This window comes from Branchiostoma belcheri, unplaced genomic scaffold (assembly GCF_001625305.1).
Source record: "Branchiostoma belcheri isolate BF01 breed outbred unplaced genomic scaffold, Haploidv18h27 scaffold345, whole genome shotgun sequence".
Classification (NCBI taxonomy): domain Eukaryota; kingdom Metazoa; phylum Chordata; class Leptocardii; order Amphioxiformes; family Branchiostomatidae; genus Branchiostoma; species Branchiostoma belcheri.
Window position 1 is genome coordinate 56481 of NW_017803960.1, and position 18345 is coordinate 74825.

At 43.1% G+C, this 18345-nt stretch overlaps 3 protein-coding genes across 3 annotated transcripts in view; all 3 read left to right on the plus strand.

The window, feature by feature from the left end:
• LOC109475716 overlaps positions 1 to 18345 on the plus strand; it is a 67879-nt gene that overhangs the window by 14064 nt on the left and 35470 nt on the right. The gene's annotated exons all lie outside the window — the stretch shown is intronic.
• LOC109475712 lies at positions 11197 to 17571 on the plus strand. Its single transcript, XM_019776476.1, is given in 13 exon segments — positions 11197 to 11562; positions 11739 to 11854; positions 12018 to 13192; positions 13365 to 13429; positions 13521 to 13796; positions 13932 to 14368; positions 14469 to 14594; positions 14954 to 15216; positions 15355 to 15580; positions 15582 to 15921; positions 16246 to 16326; positions 16486 to 16563; positions 16823 to 17571. Coding segments are annotated over 13 exon segments (4263 nt in total). The 5' UTR covers positions 11197 to 11231.
• LOC109475713 (D-inositol 3-phosphate glycosyltransferase-like) lies at positions 17605 to 18161 on the plus strand. Its single transcript, XM_019776477.1, has one exon. The coding sequence runs from the start codon at positions 17682 to 17684 to the stop codon at positions 18048 to 18050; it is 369 nt and encodes a 122-aa protein (XP_019632036.1). The 5' UTR covers positions 17605 to 17681; the 3' UTR covers positions 18051 to 18161.

The window sequence follows — 18345 nt, forward strand, 5'->3', positions numbered from 1 at the left end:
AAGCCACCTTGTTCGCTGCGCTCACTTGGTGGCTTTATTCTGTGGTTATAGCAACTGACAAGGCTTTATCACACCATATTCACCTCGGGGCGGGACATTAACCCTTAATTATATCATACCCGGGCCGCGATAACGTTCGATAACGGGTTCCGGACCGGGCCGTACTTTACGGTACGGCCCGGTACGCGGTCCGGAACCCGTTATCGAACGCTTCCATGGCTTCCATAAAACTATTCGAACGCGTTTCGCCCTAACCGCGTGTGCCCCTTTCGAAAATTCGAATACAGAATCCGGACGTTGGAATTGATGTTGTTGCAGTTTAGGGTTCAGTGGCACCAACTTTTGGCTCATCTTGCATTGAAAGGCGTGTTTTCTTGGGTGGGTATGACATAAATAAAATACAACACGGTGTATTCCGCATCGCCCTCGGTCCCGGCCCTCCCGCGAGTCGGATCGCCCTCCGGCCTGCGGCCGTCGGGCGATCCGACCCGCGGTCGGGCCGATACCTCGGGCGATACGGAATACCCCGTGTTGTATTCTATATATATACACGCTATATTATATAAGGTTAACATTCATGTAAGATATACACGATTTATAACGTTAGCATTCATGTAAGATATACACGATATATAAGTTTTACAATCATCTAACATATATACGATATATTATATAAGGTTAACATTTATCTGAGATATACACGATATAGAAGGTTAACTTTAATCCAAGATATACACGATATATAAAGTTAACAATTATCTAAGATATACACGATATATAAGGTTAAAATAATCTAAGATATACACGCTATATTATATAAGGTTAAAATCATCTAAGATATACCCGTCCCATTGCACTAACCACAGCTAGTATACTGGCAAATCGTCCCTAGGTCATTCACCCCGTTACTATGGAGTACGTCATCGCGTGCGCTATGAATCATGGGAAACCTACCGAAGCTAATTTGACCTTCTTACCTGCGGACGTAACGGACCTAGTTCGGTTTTTAAGACGCTGATAGAAGTCGCCTGTACGTCTTGTGACGTCAGATCTAACAGCTTTCGGTCCTGGGGAGTCTAAGAGCCTTGCAGAGACCTTAAAGACTGGGAAAAGGTCGTCAGACTCTCCCAAGACACTTCTGGAAAAGTTCAGGTAAACCCGGAGGTAACAGATGTATAACGGCGCACCAGCCAGATGTAGCAGCGCTTAAAGTACAAAAACTAAAGAAACTTTCACCACAACCCTTTAGCACACAGATAAACTGTTGATGTTGAATGAATTAGAACGTTTTGACGCTATGTCTGTATGACTTTGAAATGATCACTCCTTTGTTTATACAGTTTGATCTACAGTGTTCAGAAACGCTTTAGAGGCCATGAATGTAAACCAGGTATGGCCTGAGCGCGCTGTACATGATGCTCGCTGTTCCACTACCATAATATTGTTTAGGGAGAGAAATGATATATTCCTTTGGGTCTGTGTTTGCGCTACAGGAAAGAACAAGAATTCGGAGATTTCATACCTCCATGAAATATATGAGTTTTTGTAAATGGTTTTTATTTGTCTCATTGACTATGAAAATAAGGTCGTAATTAGCACAGTCAATCTATTCTAATTGGTAAGTTTTCTGAATTCAAATGACAATATTTTTCGTGTGAAATTCCTTTCCTTTGTCAAACTTTATTTCAGCATGTCCTCATTAATTATGCAAATGACCCCCACATTAACATAATACATGCATAGTGGTGTTAACCTTCAAGTAAATTACACGTCACAAGGTATAAAATTCCCATTATTCACCGATAAGAAGTCACGATTTCCACATTAATTATGCAAATTAAGTTAAATTTGCATATTGGTTTCTGTTGATGTTCCGCCTGCCACAGGTTAAATAGATTACATGTATAAAAGTATTATTATATAAAACACAGTAATTATAGAATTTCCTCCTTAATTATGCAAATTAAGTCCTCATTTGCATAATTTGCATTTGATTAAGTACAGCTCTCTCTCAGCTACCTACACACCAAAAATTATGAAAATACGTTGATCCTATTTTGACTTATTGGCTTTAGAAGTTTTTCCCAGAAACTAACCTGCAGTTCCAGAACAAGCTGCTAGGGATACCAAACTTACACCACTTATTTGTGACATAAAATGCTATCTGTCACCAAAAAATCAAGACCATAGCATGTTCAGGACAAAAGATACAAAAACCGGAAATTCTGCTGCAGTACCAAGGTCATCAGCCAGGAGGCCCATATTTGACCTTGACCTTTGACTTTTCAAGGCTTACCAACATACCAAATATCATCACAATCCATAAAGGCGTTCTGAAGTTATGTTGACCACAAAGTTGCGGAAACACACACACACAGACACACACACAGACACACAGACAGACACACAGACAGACACACAGACACGCCAAAAACAATACCTCCATTTTTCATGGAGGTAACTAGATCCATCTAATCTTAGTTACGACAGGTGTCACTAGGCAGGTGGTGTTTATCTATCTGTAGGGTCAGACCAGGCATGGACGGAAGAGAACAGGAGAACATGGAGGAAAACGAGGAGTCCGGGTCAGAGGAGTCCGGGTCTGAAGAGTCTAATTCAGAGGACAAGGATGAAGACGAGAAGGTAAAGCAAAGAAAACATTATAAAGATTGAAGTGATGTTTGTTACACACAGACAAGCCCCACAGTGCATATGGTGGGGTATATCTATAACAGGCCTTTTCCTATAGCCCACCGTAAGGGGACCTCCCCCTTAAATCAGGACAGCTCGGTAGTCTTTTTTTTATATTTATCTGTACATATTTTGATGTTTGTTTTCAGATGTGCTTGTGCCATGTTATGTGTCTGTATACTATGGACCTTTGAGTCTGAAATGAAGAGAAGAAGAAGAAGCCTGAAATAAACAATAAACATATTTGAGCTATGCACGAATAGAGGAGATAAATGATATATCTTTTTGAAACTTTTCACTGAGAGACATGAAAGGAAGTGAAATATCAGGTATAAGTGTTAGATCTTCTCACACGCCGAGTGTTGTTCTGAGCAGTTGTTTCTCCTGTTCCTGTCTGCCGCCGCTATAGGCGCTGCGGAGGGCTGCAAGGGAAGGAGACACGGACAGAGTGAAGCAGCTGTTAGCGGGGGGAGTCAACCCTAATGCTGCTGGCCGTTGGGTTTGTTGCCATGTCTTTAGTCATTTTGCTTATATATGGTGATGGAACATTTAAGGCTGTGCAATGAAAATCAAGAGGCAGGATGGGCAAACCGCTTATAAAAGACACAGATGAGAAGGGCAAGGCCGCTCTGGTCGCTGCACCTGTCTTCAGCTTTCAGCTTGTCTGTGACATATCCGTAACATTTCACAAAACAAAGCAATACTTGGAATTTTCCACATTTGTACCAGTAGCTTCAGAAGCTCCAACTTTACTTCTACTAGTTTAATTCAGCCCGCCATGATGTGTTTTACAGCAACGGACTCCTTTCCACTGGGCTGCCCAGAATGGCCACTATGAAACTGTGTCAGTTTTACTGACATCTGGTGCAGATGTGAACGCACGGGACAATAATGTAGGTAGACTATCTATTGTGATACAAGAAATTTTTCTGTACCGTTTTGTAAGATCTAAAATTCATCTTCTTCATTGCGGTTTATGTGTTGACTACTCTTAGAGCTGTCATCGACGTAAGTGAACATTTGTCCGTCCTGTTGTCATGCTGAAGACCATTTCATGTGTTTTACAGCAATTCACGCCCCTGCACAGGGCATCCAGGAATGGCCACTTCAAAATTGTATCAGCTTGTCTGACAGGTGGTACAGATGTGAACGCTCGGGACGAGTGGGTAGGTAGACTGATTGCTTCGAAACAAGAAATATTTCTGTATCATCTTGTAAGATTTGACATTCATCTTCTCAATCTTCTTACTTAGCGGTTTATTTGCTGACTACCCTTAGAACTGTTACCAACATAAGTGCTCTTTTGTCCGTCCTGTTGTCATGTTAAAGACTATCTGATGTGCACGTGCTTTACAGCAAGACTCTCCCCTGCACTGGGCAGCCTGGAAAGGTCACCATGAAACTGTATCAGTTTTACTGACAGGTGGTGCAGATGTGAACACACGGAACGAGCGGGTAGGTAGACTGATTGCTGAGAAACAAGAAATATTTCTGTATCATCTTGTATGATTTGACATTCATTTTCTATATAGCATTTGCTGTCTAAAATATAACCAACAAAAAATTTCACCAACACACAGCAATATACCAAGTGCATATTTGTATAGCTCTATAGCAGTTTACTTGCTGAATTCCGTCAGAATTGTCAACAAAATAACTACACATTTGCAAGTAGACCATCTGATCTATTTTACAGCAAGACTCTCCCCTGCACTGGGCAGCCTGGATTGGTCACCAAGAAACTGTATCAGTTTTGCTGGCAGCCGGTGCAGATGTGAACGCACGGAACGATAGGGTATGTAGACTGATCGCTGTGAAATAAGACGTATTTCTGTATCATCTTGTAAGATCTGACATTCATCTTCTCAATCTTCTTACTTAGTGGTTTATTTGCTGTCTACAATTTAAACTGTTGCCAACATGAAGCTGGTGCGGATTGGAACGCATGGGGCTATACAGATTATTATCAACTTTTGGAATACATCATACATTTTTTTGTCATAAAGCATGGGTTGCACATACATTATCATGCACATGGTGCCCTGTATACGTACAATTTGGGGCTATTTTGGTGCAACGCAACACACCGCAGCGAAACGCAACGAGTGCGCCATCTCATGGCGAAAAAAGGTCAGGGGTCGATGACCTGATTAAAATTGAAAAACATTATGCAAAAAAGGCAGCAGGGCAAAATTCAGATTGTTGTGCTACCGTTATTACCCATTATTAGAAACAATCAATATGAAAGGCAAAGTTAGGGAATAGTTTTAAGGGAGCTTGGAGTCAGTAAGTGATGTAAATATATACATTTATAAGGGGTTGCTATTTGAGCATACTAAGGGTGAAAAAGTACACTCTAAATGTCCCAACAGGAAGAAACACCCCTCCATGACGCAGCTACATATGGCCACCCCAAGTGTGCGGAAATACTGCTGCAGCACGGGACTGATGCCGGTCTCAGGAACAAGGTCAGTCGATTCTTCAGCTTCTCTGGTAAATGACTGACCACCAATCCAGCAATACAATATTAGCTTTACTTCGTTTGGGAGAAAAATCAAAAGTAAAACGTTTTCAAAATGATGATCCATACTTAAATACATACATTACTTGATGCCTGCATGCCCTTTTTCGTTAACCGTTATGGGCTATTTTAATTTACCGTTAATCGTTGCCGGCCCACTTTAATTCAACGTTAAGCGTTATCAGTATATTCATCGTGAAGCGTTATTGGTCGTTTTAATTCAACGTAAAACGTTATTTGTCATCCTAAATTCAGCGTTAAGCGTTAATGAATAATTCTTCGTTACGCCTAATTTTGCCTTTCAAAGTGCAGGAAAATGCGTCATTTAGGGTTAAAAATACAAAATTTCCCGGGGGAGAATGCCCCCGGACCCCCCTACATTGCTCGCGCCTTTGGCGCTCGACTCGCGCTTCTGCCGCGGCGCTCGGTGCCTTCGGCTCTAGCCAGCACCAGTTTTCCGTCAATTACCTGAAGTTTGCGGAGAGTTACAGATTTTTTTTACCGAGTCCGTCAACCTTGACAGAAAAAAAATTAACAAAAATCTTGAGTAAAACTAGAAAGGCCAATATTTGCTTTGGAGCAAATACAGCGATGGGTTCACCACATTTTACGACATGGCAGGGAATGAGAAACACAAGGGAAAACAATGATTTACATTGATATAACTATAATATGAAGTAACATACGACTAAAACAACAGTTGGATAGCTATTCCCTACTTTATTGGTTAGGATTTTTAATGCAAACTGTTGATTTTCAAAATAAAAATAACGTTCATGCCCCGCATTCCAATGCTGGAGCAGGAAAGCTTGAAATACCTACCAAAACACTTGAATACAGACATACTGTCAGTATGGAAATGCTCTGTGCAGGTGTTAATCAAGTTAAATCCCAACAGCCAATCAGCAAGAAATGCTCTGTGCAGGTGGAAATGCTCTGTGCAGGTGTTAATCAAGTTAAATCCCAATAGCCAATCAGCAAGAAGAATAGAGGAAAGCTGCATGCCTATTGGTTGATGCCCTGCATTCCATTGTGATGACTCATTCCCAAACGTGGTAAACATGGCACACTAACACAGTAATACATTTGCTATAACACAGCCAAAAAAACTCAAATAAAACCATTCTAAAAGCCTGTATCACAAAAAGTTAAAAAACACCTAGGGGTATTTGCCCACTGTACCTCCATACCAAATTTCAGGACCATAGGCCCTAAAATGAAGAAGCTGAATCCATTTAAAAAATGGCAGGAGAAGAAGGAGGAGGAGGAGGAGAAGGAGAAGAAACACCAGAAAAAGCAATATGGTTTCACCTCACCACTTCGTGGTGTGGTGAACCCATAAATATGGAAACATCAGAAGGACCGACAAACACCCTCAACACCATGATTTGCCTCTCAAATTGCGGGAAATTGCGTTTTTGAAGGCTTAAAAATCCTAAATTTCCCGGGGGAGCATCCCCCCGACCCCCTTAGATTGCGAGCGCCGCCGGCGCCCCCTCTCAAAATCCATCGGTAAAACTGGGCGAATTCGAGAACGGGAAAAAGTCAAGCTGGGTAGAGGCCTGGCCACGTCGACTCGGACTCCCCTTTATTCGTGGACGCACTCGGGGACCAGGGCAGGTGGGAAACACAGGGAACACATACCTTTAATGCGTGATTCATGTAAGGTGTACGTAATTTTGTCAGTGATCACCTTTTCTCACAAAGCGAGATACCAAATCCAGTGCAGCTCGAAAAAAAAAGCCTGTCAATTTACCGTTAAGCGTTGCCGACCGTCCTGAATTTACCGTTAAGCGTTATCGGCCCTGCTGAATTTACCGTTAACCGTTGCCAGGACCCCCCATGCAGACCCTCATTACTGTCCGAGGCAAAGAGGAAGCTGTTGTTGGAATAAACACACAAACCACGATATTCCTGCATCGTATCACCTACGATCGTACAAACCAATTTCTTTCTAGACATGGGCTTTGCTGCTGTACCTACTGTATATGTTTTAGATGCTTACTACATATAGTGTTCAGTCGTGTTTATTTCCGATGTTTCAACATTCATGAGCCTATAATTGACAGCATGTTCATTCCTAGGATGGTCGAACGGCGGAGGACATCGCTGCAGATGAGGACACCAGTCACGCTATTCCGCGCAGCAGAGATGAGAAAGACCGAATCACTCGTGGTAGAAAGGAAATACTGAAGCTTCTCCGACAACAGGATAATGTGAGTCGCTTCAAAACCTACGTGAAGCAAAATCATAAAGCATTATATCTAAAGAATATGATTGAGATGAAGGTAAATTTCTTGTCAATCATTTCGGTTCACAAACAACTACTGATGATATCAAACTGTAAGTTGAAGATGATATCCCCTGGTACGTATTTTTTTTAGTTTTCCTTAGAATTTTTGTATTCTGCTTGGTAGGCTGGAGAGAGAGGCATCATGACTATTATCAGAATTTTGTAGAACCATTTAGTTACGAGGGAAGTTGGAAGGCTTGTGATCTATCTATAGAGAAATATACGTGTATATGTACAGATACATGTCCAATTTCAGCCTGCTGCAATGACTAGTGTTTCAGAAAGAATTGTAGAACCGCCCTCATACCAAACAAAACACACTTTCACGTGTGCGTGTTTACAGGAAGTCTTCACACATAAGAAAGGCTACGATCCTGTACTCGTCCGGTTCTATGAAGAAAGAGGAATGACCGAGGCGAAGAAGGATTGTCCGTTGATAGAAGAAGCAGCTAAGCAGAGCAGGAAAACAGTTGACCAAGTGAAGGTGTGTTTTTTTGTGATGGCTTGTTGATTCCTTGAGCTCAATCAGTTGTATCTTATCTCACTAAAGGCTAAAACGTTTTGTGCTGATTGAGAGGAGCTTTAGCTTTAGCTGTTGGTGTAACTCGTGCGTTATTTTCTGTAATAAGAGTGTTGGCCTTAAGAAATCGTACCCTGTGCCTCAAATTAATTGTCACTCATCGTTTCATTGTATCATTCTAGTTAACCTCTTGAAATCGTACCCTGTGCCTCAAATAATTAAGATTCATGGTTTTGTTGTATCAGCCTGGTTAACAGTAATGTCATATGTAATGATTTTGCAGAACTTCATCGGCAACTATCGTAGGTTTAAGAGCGGCAGTAAGCGGAGCCTCCCCACAGACGACATGGGGGCTGAGAACATCACGGGACATCGTGGAGACTTAGGGATGTCGGCAAAAGAAGGTATAACACATAACTATTTAAGCTGTGAAATACAAATACTTGACTCAGTAGATCAATCTATCTATCTAATCAGACGTCCGCTTTACGTATGAGTACGAGAAGCAAAATGATATTATAAATGATGTCTGATGAATTATATAAATCTTCTCATCCAGGAGACAGCAGTGTTCCACTCGAAATACAGCTGCGGGGTCATGGAATGCAGCAGCTGTACTCCCAGGCCTGCCGCCAGGGGGCGCGACCGGTGCACAGCGTGCGCGGGCTCGTGGTTGGTCAGTTCAGATCCGGGAAGACGTGTGTCGTCAGGAGGCTGACGGGAGAGAAGGCTGTGGAGAATGAACCGATAACAGACGGCATCGAGATTTCACCCAGCGTGAAGACCAAGACTTGGCGGAAGGCAAAAGGTCCGAAAAACATGTTAATTTCTATCACCTGGCACGACATTATAGATCTTACTATAGAGTTTCGGCACATAAGTACGTGTCATGCAATGATACATGATTATTTTGCATCTAAAAAAACAGCATATCACAAAACAACAACATGAATACCATGCTTGTTTAACCCTAAACAGAACACCTGGGGTCCGCGCGGACCCCAGCACTATATATTCTGTAATATCTTTTTTGTTTCTAAATTTTTTTTCTGAAATTTTAGGTAATTGTCACCCACAAAGTTGTCTCTCAATACAGTGCAGAAAACTCAGTTTCTACCATTTATAAAAAAAATTATATCTGATTTTCTTTTGGGGTCCGCAGCCGGCTTTCGATCATAATGGATACACTGGCGTTCTTATACATTACCTTATTTCCGTTTTTATATGTTTTTATGCACTCATCGTATGTCTACCAAGTTTTCAGAGAATGGTGTAGTAATAGAATTGAATTTTAATAACTTTGGTGTAATTCTGACGTCATATGACGTCAGAGCTAATAATATAGTCCGCCATATTGGATTTTGACCAATGACGTCATCAAATTAGCATATCCTATGCATATTAAATGATTTAACGTATATTTAATTATGTAAGATGTTATTAATGTTGGAAAAGAAGTGTAATTTAATATAAAACTAAGAAAATTTTTATGTTTAAACCAAAATTACTTCTATTTAAAAAAAAACTGCCTGCTAGAAACCCGTTGCCATGGCAACACAAAAAACATTAACTTACTAGTATTAAACTAAAAATGAACTTTTTTCCAGGGACATTTTAGGAAAGGTCTCTAAATTTGATACTTCTAGCGGAAGCCGTTTAGCCGCTATCTGAGATCAAAGTTGGGCCTCAAAAGCCCTTTCAGTCTGAAATGGGTTTAAAAATGGGGTATTTCTTCTTGTCTTCTTTTCTTCACCAAAAAATAGAAAAAGTTCAAAATGTATGATTTTTGTATGTAATGTGGGCACAGAGGTTCCCACATTAGTTTGCAAAACAATTGAGCTGGTAGCATGTTGATAATTTCTAAAAATTAGCAAAAAACTGTTCTGGGGTCCGCGCGGACCCCAGGTGTACAGATTAATCAGTCCGGGAAGGTGTTCTGTTGAGGGTTAAGATAAAAATTGACAAAGGGTTTCAGCTGTAACAACGAATCATACGGTATATGGCATCTATTGCTTACAGAGGAGCCAGACGAATTCAAGGAAACTATGGCAGAACGCTTGGCGGAACAACAAGAACGGGACAAACCACGCACCCGGACATCGTCAGGAGCCCAAGGAGCAGTCAGGAAAAAGTCTACAGGTATCCAATATCACTTTTACATATATCAATATGTACATATAGAATACAACACTGGGTATTCCGTATCGCCCGAGGTAGGGCCGGGACCGAGGGCGATGCGGAATACACCGTGTTGTATTTTATTTATTTTATTTTATTTATGTCATACCCGCCCAGGAAAACCCGCCTTTCAATGCAAGATGAGGCAAAAATTGGTGCCGCTGAACCCTCAAATGCAACAACATCAGTTCCAACGTTCAGATTCTGTATTCGAGTTTTCGAAAGCGGCGCACGCGGTTAGGGCAACACGGGTTCGAATCGTTCTATGAAAGCCCGGGAAGCCCGGGCCGTACCGTAAAGTATGAAGTACGGCCCGGTCCAGAACCCGTTATCGAACGTTATCGCGGCCCGGATATGATATAAATGTGTATATCAATAGACATAATATTCAGATGTACAGGGCAAAAATGTTTACACACAGCCAGGACAACGACGGTTAAAAACTTGTTTTAAAAAAATTAAAAGCATAAGGTTTTATTCATTAATCTAAAATGTATGCACTAAACAAGAGAATTGGCACCTATATATCTTTTTCACGCGTCATCAGCTACGTATTGCGAAAGTTCTCTCTCTAGAGACACACACATAGAGACGAAGGGACAGTGATATCTCACTGACTTTCTCTTCATATAAGATGCAGAAAAAGCGCAAAAAATGACAAGGAAACGGACGCAGCAGGAGAAACAACCGAAGAGCGAGACGCCGACGCAAAGTCAGCAGACACTAAAACTGCAGAAAGAAGGTAAGAAAGAAGGTGGGAAATGCATAGATGTTTTCACAAGTTAGAAATGTACATTATAGAAGATAAAAATGAACTGGTTGCTTTACACTATACGGTGTACTTTGTTGTAAATGTATGTCTTTGAGCCAAGGAACTATTTGCAAATGTAGTAATTGGTCTCTACAGAAAAGATGCAAAAGAATGAATGGCAATAAGATTTAAAGTAAGATAGATTAAACAAGACACATCTTCCGTTGCAGGGAGAGAAGAAAGTGTGGTTACGACTACGTCACGACAAGCACAAGACATGCCGGATGATGTCAATATAAAAGCTCAACAGCGACTTCATACTGACGTGACAGTTCAAAAGCAAACACCAGAAATTCCGCATGATGTCTTAGAAAAAGCCAAGGAGCGACTCCAAAGTGGCGTGACCGAGGAGCAGCTTGGAACAGCCGAACACCCGCGTCTCTCCCTCTGGGACTTCGGCGGCCAGGCCACGTACTACGGCTCGCACCAGTGCTTCTTCACGTACCGCGGGATCTACATCCTGGTCATGTCACTGCCGCAGAAGCTGTCCGACCCAGTTCCTGATCTGGACTACAAGGCGGCAGCGGACAATCTCGTAACTGGAAGAGGTACGTACCACTATATAATACATCTTTAACTGTGAACCTACATGTAGGTGGTCGACTTCAAAGCTTGAACATGGGAATCAAAGTTAAATCACAAGATATGTAACATTGTTAAGCTGAAATGATTAGGCAAATATAACTTCGTACACAAAAATGATACGACATCTCTACTTGTCCAGACTACTTGGACCACTGGCTGAACTCAGTCCGCACACACACCCTGGTGCACGGGCGGGAGCAGACAGGAGAGCCGCGTGTCGTTTTGGTCCTCACGCACAAGGACAGAGTTGATGAGGTATGGGGAATGTTTTCGTAAGTCTACGAATAATCCTAGGATGTCTTTGCCCTAAAACTTGTAGTTAATATCCTTGGCTGAAAGGATCAGCCTTGGGTTGTTTTCTCAAATTGATCAACAGTACTTAAAGGTCCTCAAAATGAATTTGTGCTCTTGATTTCAGTCGAACATTGAGGAGTACAAGAAAGACATACGTGATCACATCAGTGGTAAGGCCGCCGGTAAACACGTCTTACCTAAGATATTTGTCATCGACAACTTCAACGAGGACAACAGCGACATTGACGAGCTCCGAGAATACCTCCGTGAGGTGGCAAAGGGTCTGTGGTTCATGGGCCAGGAGGTGCCGATGACTTGGCTTCATCTGAAGTCCAAACTGATGGACAAGAGGAGAGAGGACGACCCATTTTGCCGTTTCCAAGATGTCGTCGATCTGGCCCGGAGTGATGACGTGGGCATCACGGACGACAGCCATGTTGCCGACATTTTGACCTTCCTACACGACCTTGGTGACATCATCTTCATCAACGAACCCGTTCTCCGTGATCACGTGGCCCTTCGACCCCAGGTGATGATTGACGTCTTCAAGACCATCATCACCGTCCCGGAGTACCAACAGGACAGGAGCACGGATGGGGAAGTTGCCGCCATGTGGAGGAGGCTGGAGACGGAAGGCATCCTCAGTGACAGGCTGTTGACAATCATCTGGACCAAAGCAGATCAGAAGATGCAGAAACCCTTCCTACTGCGGTACAAGCCTTTCCTGAAGCTTTTGATGGAAAAGTACTACCTTATCTGCAACGCCACGCCGATCGGTGGGTTTGATGACACTTCGGGTGATCCTGAGAAAGAAGAGATCTACTTCTTACCATCTCTCCTGGCCACAAAGCCTGAAGACAGCACCTTGTATCCTGGACACATGACGAGATACCAGCATCCTCTGTATGTCGTATTCGACAATATGTTCCTCCCAAGTGGCATGTTCTATCGTCTACAAGCCATTTGTGTGCGCAGGTTCGGTCTTCAAGATTCCCAAGTGTTCACCGGCTGCGGCCGCTTTCCTACCGACGATGAAAAGCAACAGTTTGTGGTAAACAAAGTAAAGCACTACCTGAAGGTAGAGCTTCTGTCGGATGAAGTAGAAGACCAGACAGTATTCACACAGGGCCTTCCTGTTAGAAAGTTCCTCAGCAGTTGTCTCTTTGAGATCAAGGAGAAGTGGATACCGTCCATCCAGTATGACTGGTGCTTTGGGGATGAGTCAGAAAAAGAAACAGGAACACCAGTATTCTACCCACTGTCTGACATCGAACAAGAAACGGCAACGGGATCCAGTCGGTGAGTCCAGTTATATTTTCAATTTTTCAGTGAATCAAACCATTTCATTTGATAAGCACAGCATTCTTCCTGCACGTCTTTTTATGGAAACAAACACGGTGTTCACATGTCTTGTATGTCCCTAACATTGCACTGTAATTAAGCCATGTGTGACTGATAGTTTTTATCTCAGTTTTCCAGAAGACTTCATCAATGTCTGGATACGTGGCAGAAGTGATACGACAACGTTCTGTGCAGGTAAAAACATTCAGATGTCTGATTTTGTGTAGCTCATCTTCTTGAAATAGTGTTTTAAATCGTTACTGATGAAAACTTGTTGTACATGTAGAAAACTCAGGTGGTTCCGGACCCGTGATGATAGAGCCCACGCTGAACCCAGACGCAGTCCGCACGATTGGCCCTGTCCTGGACTGTATGGAGACCTGCAGAGGGCTAAGTCTGGCGCAGTGCGATCGGATCAAACACGAGCTCACATCCGTCAGCAGGTTCAAAGAGTTGATTGCCACCGTCAACAGGTCCGGAGACATGTGCCGTCGTTTGCTGGGAGCGTCCGTGGAAGTTTGTCTGCCTGAGAGAGCACCCATGTTTCCCAGGGAAGAGAGAGGTATGTCTTCCCTGGCTGTAGTTAGAAGGCTCTGAATTATCTTCCTCCTTCCGTGATGCTTTGTCCTCTTTAACAGCTTGTTTGTCTGACACTTTGTTCCTACATTAGAATATCAATGTTCACATTTATTCACAGGGAACGAAATTGTTCTCCTGCACACCGAAGACTACAATGACAAGCTCGTGCAGCCACTGTTGAAACAGGCAGTCCAATCGTCCAGCAGGTACGGTGTAATAGTGTCTGAAGACGTCATCGAACCAGGAGAAACCATCACAGACAAACTCTTGCACCATCTTCTCCAACCGAACGTCAGGATGGTCGTACCGATCATCACACCTCAGACTCTCCACAGCAGACACTGGTCCACGCTCGGGTACGAATTCTGCGTAGAGAACAAGAACCTGATCTTCCCGGTCTTCGTCTACCCTGAAGGAACCAGAGAACGTTTGCTAGAGGTACTCGGCAGGCGCTGTGCGGGGATGTTGGTTATGGCATCAACAGACGTACCAATGGCTGAAGAAAAACTGTCCAGTACCAAAATCAGTCTCACTGCTGCACAAATCCTGAGGAAGGTGCGTTTATTTTGGTAGTCATTATCATTGTGCATGATACTATTCTTGAAAGTCTACTTTGTTTTCAGACAGAATGACTAACACAGTATTGTTTCTACAGGCGTCGTCTTCTGTTGTGCTGTACACACGCCAGATCACAGCTGCAGGCTGCACGGTTGTGGAGGATGGTGTCACTATCGTCTTTCCGAAAGGATGTGTCAAGAAGAAAAGGTTCATGTCTTTGGAGGTAAGATAGTCTTTGTTTCCGTCTGAATTGTGATACTATTTGCTGTAGTGTATGCAGGCCTGTGTATTGTGTCTAATAGTTAGACCGACCTCGGAATCACTCCTAGCGACAGCTTGGTCTTCTTGACGAAGTAGAGGAAACCAAAGCTTAAGTAATAGCACTTTTTTGCTTCCTTGACATGTCTCGATTATCGGAGGAGAAGACGAAATGGCAAGCCATCAATGACGATCATATTATAGTAAATCTCGTGACACAATGTTTTCTATGTAATGATAAATCCTAATGTAACCCTCATTATCATTAGTATCTAGATCTACCTTATGGCTCTACTTCATTAATATTTTTTTTTAATTTGATAGGTTGATATGCTGCCCATTGATGGGACCATGGCAAACAGTTTCTCGGCTGTGACACCGGTAATGACCGTGCACCTAGACACCGAGGAAGACTTCCTAAAGCCCGTCACTGTCACCCTGCCCTGGACATGGAAAAGCACCTGTGACCTGGGCAGAACCATCCTGATGAAAAGGTCCACTGGTGACAATGATGAGTGGACGGCATTAAGCACCGATGCTCGAGAAACCAAGGACACGACCACCTTCACAATGTGTCACTTTTGCAGGTAACACACTTATCTCGATAAAAAATCAATTAAAATGTTTGTTTAATCGAACAGGAGTAAATTTTGAAAACTAAGATGAGAAGTAATGATTTGTCAAGCAGTATGTTGAATCTTTTTTCGTAAACTCAACTGTTTCAGCGTTGTCGGTGCCAAGAAAAAAGACAACTCTGAAGAAGCCTCCACCTCTGCTGATACAAGTACAGAAAAGCAGGACGAGGCGGCCAATCAAGAGGCAACCGAAGCTATAGAAGTCCTTGTAAAAAGGTACAGTGACGACAAAGTGCATCTCATTATCAGTCCCAATGAAGCAACGACAGACGACAAGCGCATTCACCTGCTGTGTATCGAGAAGGGCAAAAAAAGTCACGGAGTATTTCAGAGCAGATAACTTTAAGACACCACCGCCGTTCCGACAAGAGGTTACCATGGACAAGAAGGAGAGAATCCGTGCGCGGTTTGGTGAGGAAGAGGACGTCGTTGGAGATCCACGTGACATTCCGTCGGAGCCAACCGGTATTCAGTTCGTCTTCCCGCCGGCGAACTGTAACCGAATCTCAGTCAGACTGAAGCTGCGAGATCCGCAGATAGGGAAGGGGAAGTTTGAAGGAGCAGTCCATTTCACACTACTGTCACAAGCAGGTGAACCAGTGAATGACCCAATCCGTGGGATACGTTCAGCTCATGTCTACCTGCACTCTCTGCAAGGTAGGTGCTGTTTTGATGTATGTACTAGCAAGCGTATAAGGTACTAGTTGAAAAAAAGGAAGACAAGTCACAAAATTGATCTTGAAACAAAATAGTCAGTTATATGAGCAGAGCGTCCCAAATACAACCAAAGAAAGGGACTTGTAGTTAAATAACCTTTTTCCATTTTAAGGTAGATCATTGGCCTCTTGTTTTCCTGTACTGGTTATTTGTGTATGATAATGAAAAGTATGATACAGAGAAAAAACAAAGTTGAACTGCTTTGTGCATGAATTGTCCTTTATTTAAGCTGTAAACATTTTTCTTATCGTATGCCCATTGCAGATGAGGGGAAGATAAGTCAGGTTCAGCAGAAGAAAGGCCATGTCACTGTGACCAAGGCGTCCAAGATACAACATAAGAAAGGTAAGATATAACATGATAATTTTGTACCATATTCTAAATGCTTTTTCACCTTTGCCTGAGAATTATCATTCCATAGGACGGTAGGTTAGACAAGAAAACTAAATCATATGTATAACATTACATGGCGTATATTGCTGAACAATCTTATATTGATTACAGGTGGAAAGAGGAAAGCCAAAACGCGGCATGTTGGCGAGTCCAGCGAAAGCGGCGCCCGGGTAAAGCGACTGAAGATAGGTATGGACGAAATCATACATAATATAAGAATAAACATGCGGAGAGAATGTTTTGTCCGGAAATATTTTTTTCAAGAATTATCCATTCAATAATTGCATTCATACGATTGGGTAACCCAACTAGGTTTTCAACTAATGAGAGAAACCTTTGAAGCAATAGTGATCTTTGATCAACAGGACATTCAAGCAAGTATCGTTTCATGGCGCCTGCATTTTACCCGTCATAACTCGACATTGCATCCATTGTTTTTGAATTGCAGAGGCCATGTCTGTTCTGATGGTCAACGATACGTACGGCACGTCCCATGGAGGTAACTCTACCAAGAACCGTCAGGTGGCGAAGTTTCTGAAACTCAATGGTGCTACAGTTCATGCTACGGCTTTGCAAGCATCTGAAGATGACAAGAGGTGTGCCAAAGAGGATGGTGTCTTTCTGCATCTGCCTGTCAAAAATCCCAGGGACAAGAGGACGCCATGTTTGGAATGGTTAACCTTTGAGCACAACAGTCATTACCTAGACATACCACAGGATCTGAAGTGCATTGTGGGCCATGTAGATGTCACAAGTGGAGCTGCAAAGAGCATACAAGAGAGCCGCTGTCAAAACGCAAAATTGGTCCTTTTCAACCACGACATGCCAGAAGACACGGAGTACTACAAGGGAACTAAGAAGGCGATGGCCGCGGGGACGAGGATGGAAGACATCCTTGAGGATGCCAAAAATGCTGATGCCGTCTTCTCTTTGGGAAGAAGAATCTACAATTACTTCGAGACGAAGTACAGGTCACTTGGAGATAGCAAACCAAGACATCACTTCTTGTTTCTTCCAAGACCATCCCCAGTGTTTGAAGCCATCTCTGTTAGACCAGGAGGAGGAGAGAAAGTCGTGCTGTCTGTCGGGAGAGTGACCGAAGTGGACAAGCTGAAAGGCCATGACCTGGTAGCACGGGCCATGGGGGAGGTTACGAGAGGAAGATCACAAACGTCAGATTGTGTGTTCGCGGGATAGATGAAGATGACTGGGAAGCGAGCAAGAGAATCCTGGAGGAGAACCTGCACAGTGGTAAGATCAAACCCACGCTGCTGCCATGTGGAACCCAGGAGGACATCGCTCAGGACATGCAGCAGGCCCACCTGGTCCTGATGCCGTCCCGTGCCGAGCCGTTCGGACTGATCGGTCTGGAGGCCATCGCAGCAGGCATCCCTGTACTCATCTCTGACAAGTCGGGGTTGGCAGACATGATCAAGGACTTGATCAAGGAGAAGAAATGCCCTGCAGAAATGAGGCACAGGATCGTGGAAACCAGCGTGAAGGAGTGCGACCTGGGTGAAGATGCAAGAGAGTGGGCAAAGAGGATTGCAGACACCTTGGAATACTCTGAGGCAGAATTCGACAAAGCAGCAGAGTACAAGAAGAGGCTGTTGGAGTCCAAGTACTGGGAAGAGTCGCACCAAAACCTGCTGCGGGTTTGTGGCTTGAATGACTGACTCTAGACGCGTCCACTCTCCCACGTGTCAGATTCTCTAATTGCTGAATTTGATCAACAGACTTTTAATGCAATCAGTACGGTTCAAAAGCAAAGTAGTGACTGACAGTGGCATCATCTATTATTTCCCATGTACAATTTCAAAGATGCACTAATTTACAATGGCACTGTCTATTGCCTCCTTATAGGCCTTATCTATCATGTACGCTGCAATTATTTAGGACGACGTAGCCAGTTGGTTGTGGATTACGGTACATGTAGTATGATATCAATAGGAACTTGAAATGACCAAAAAG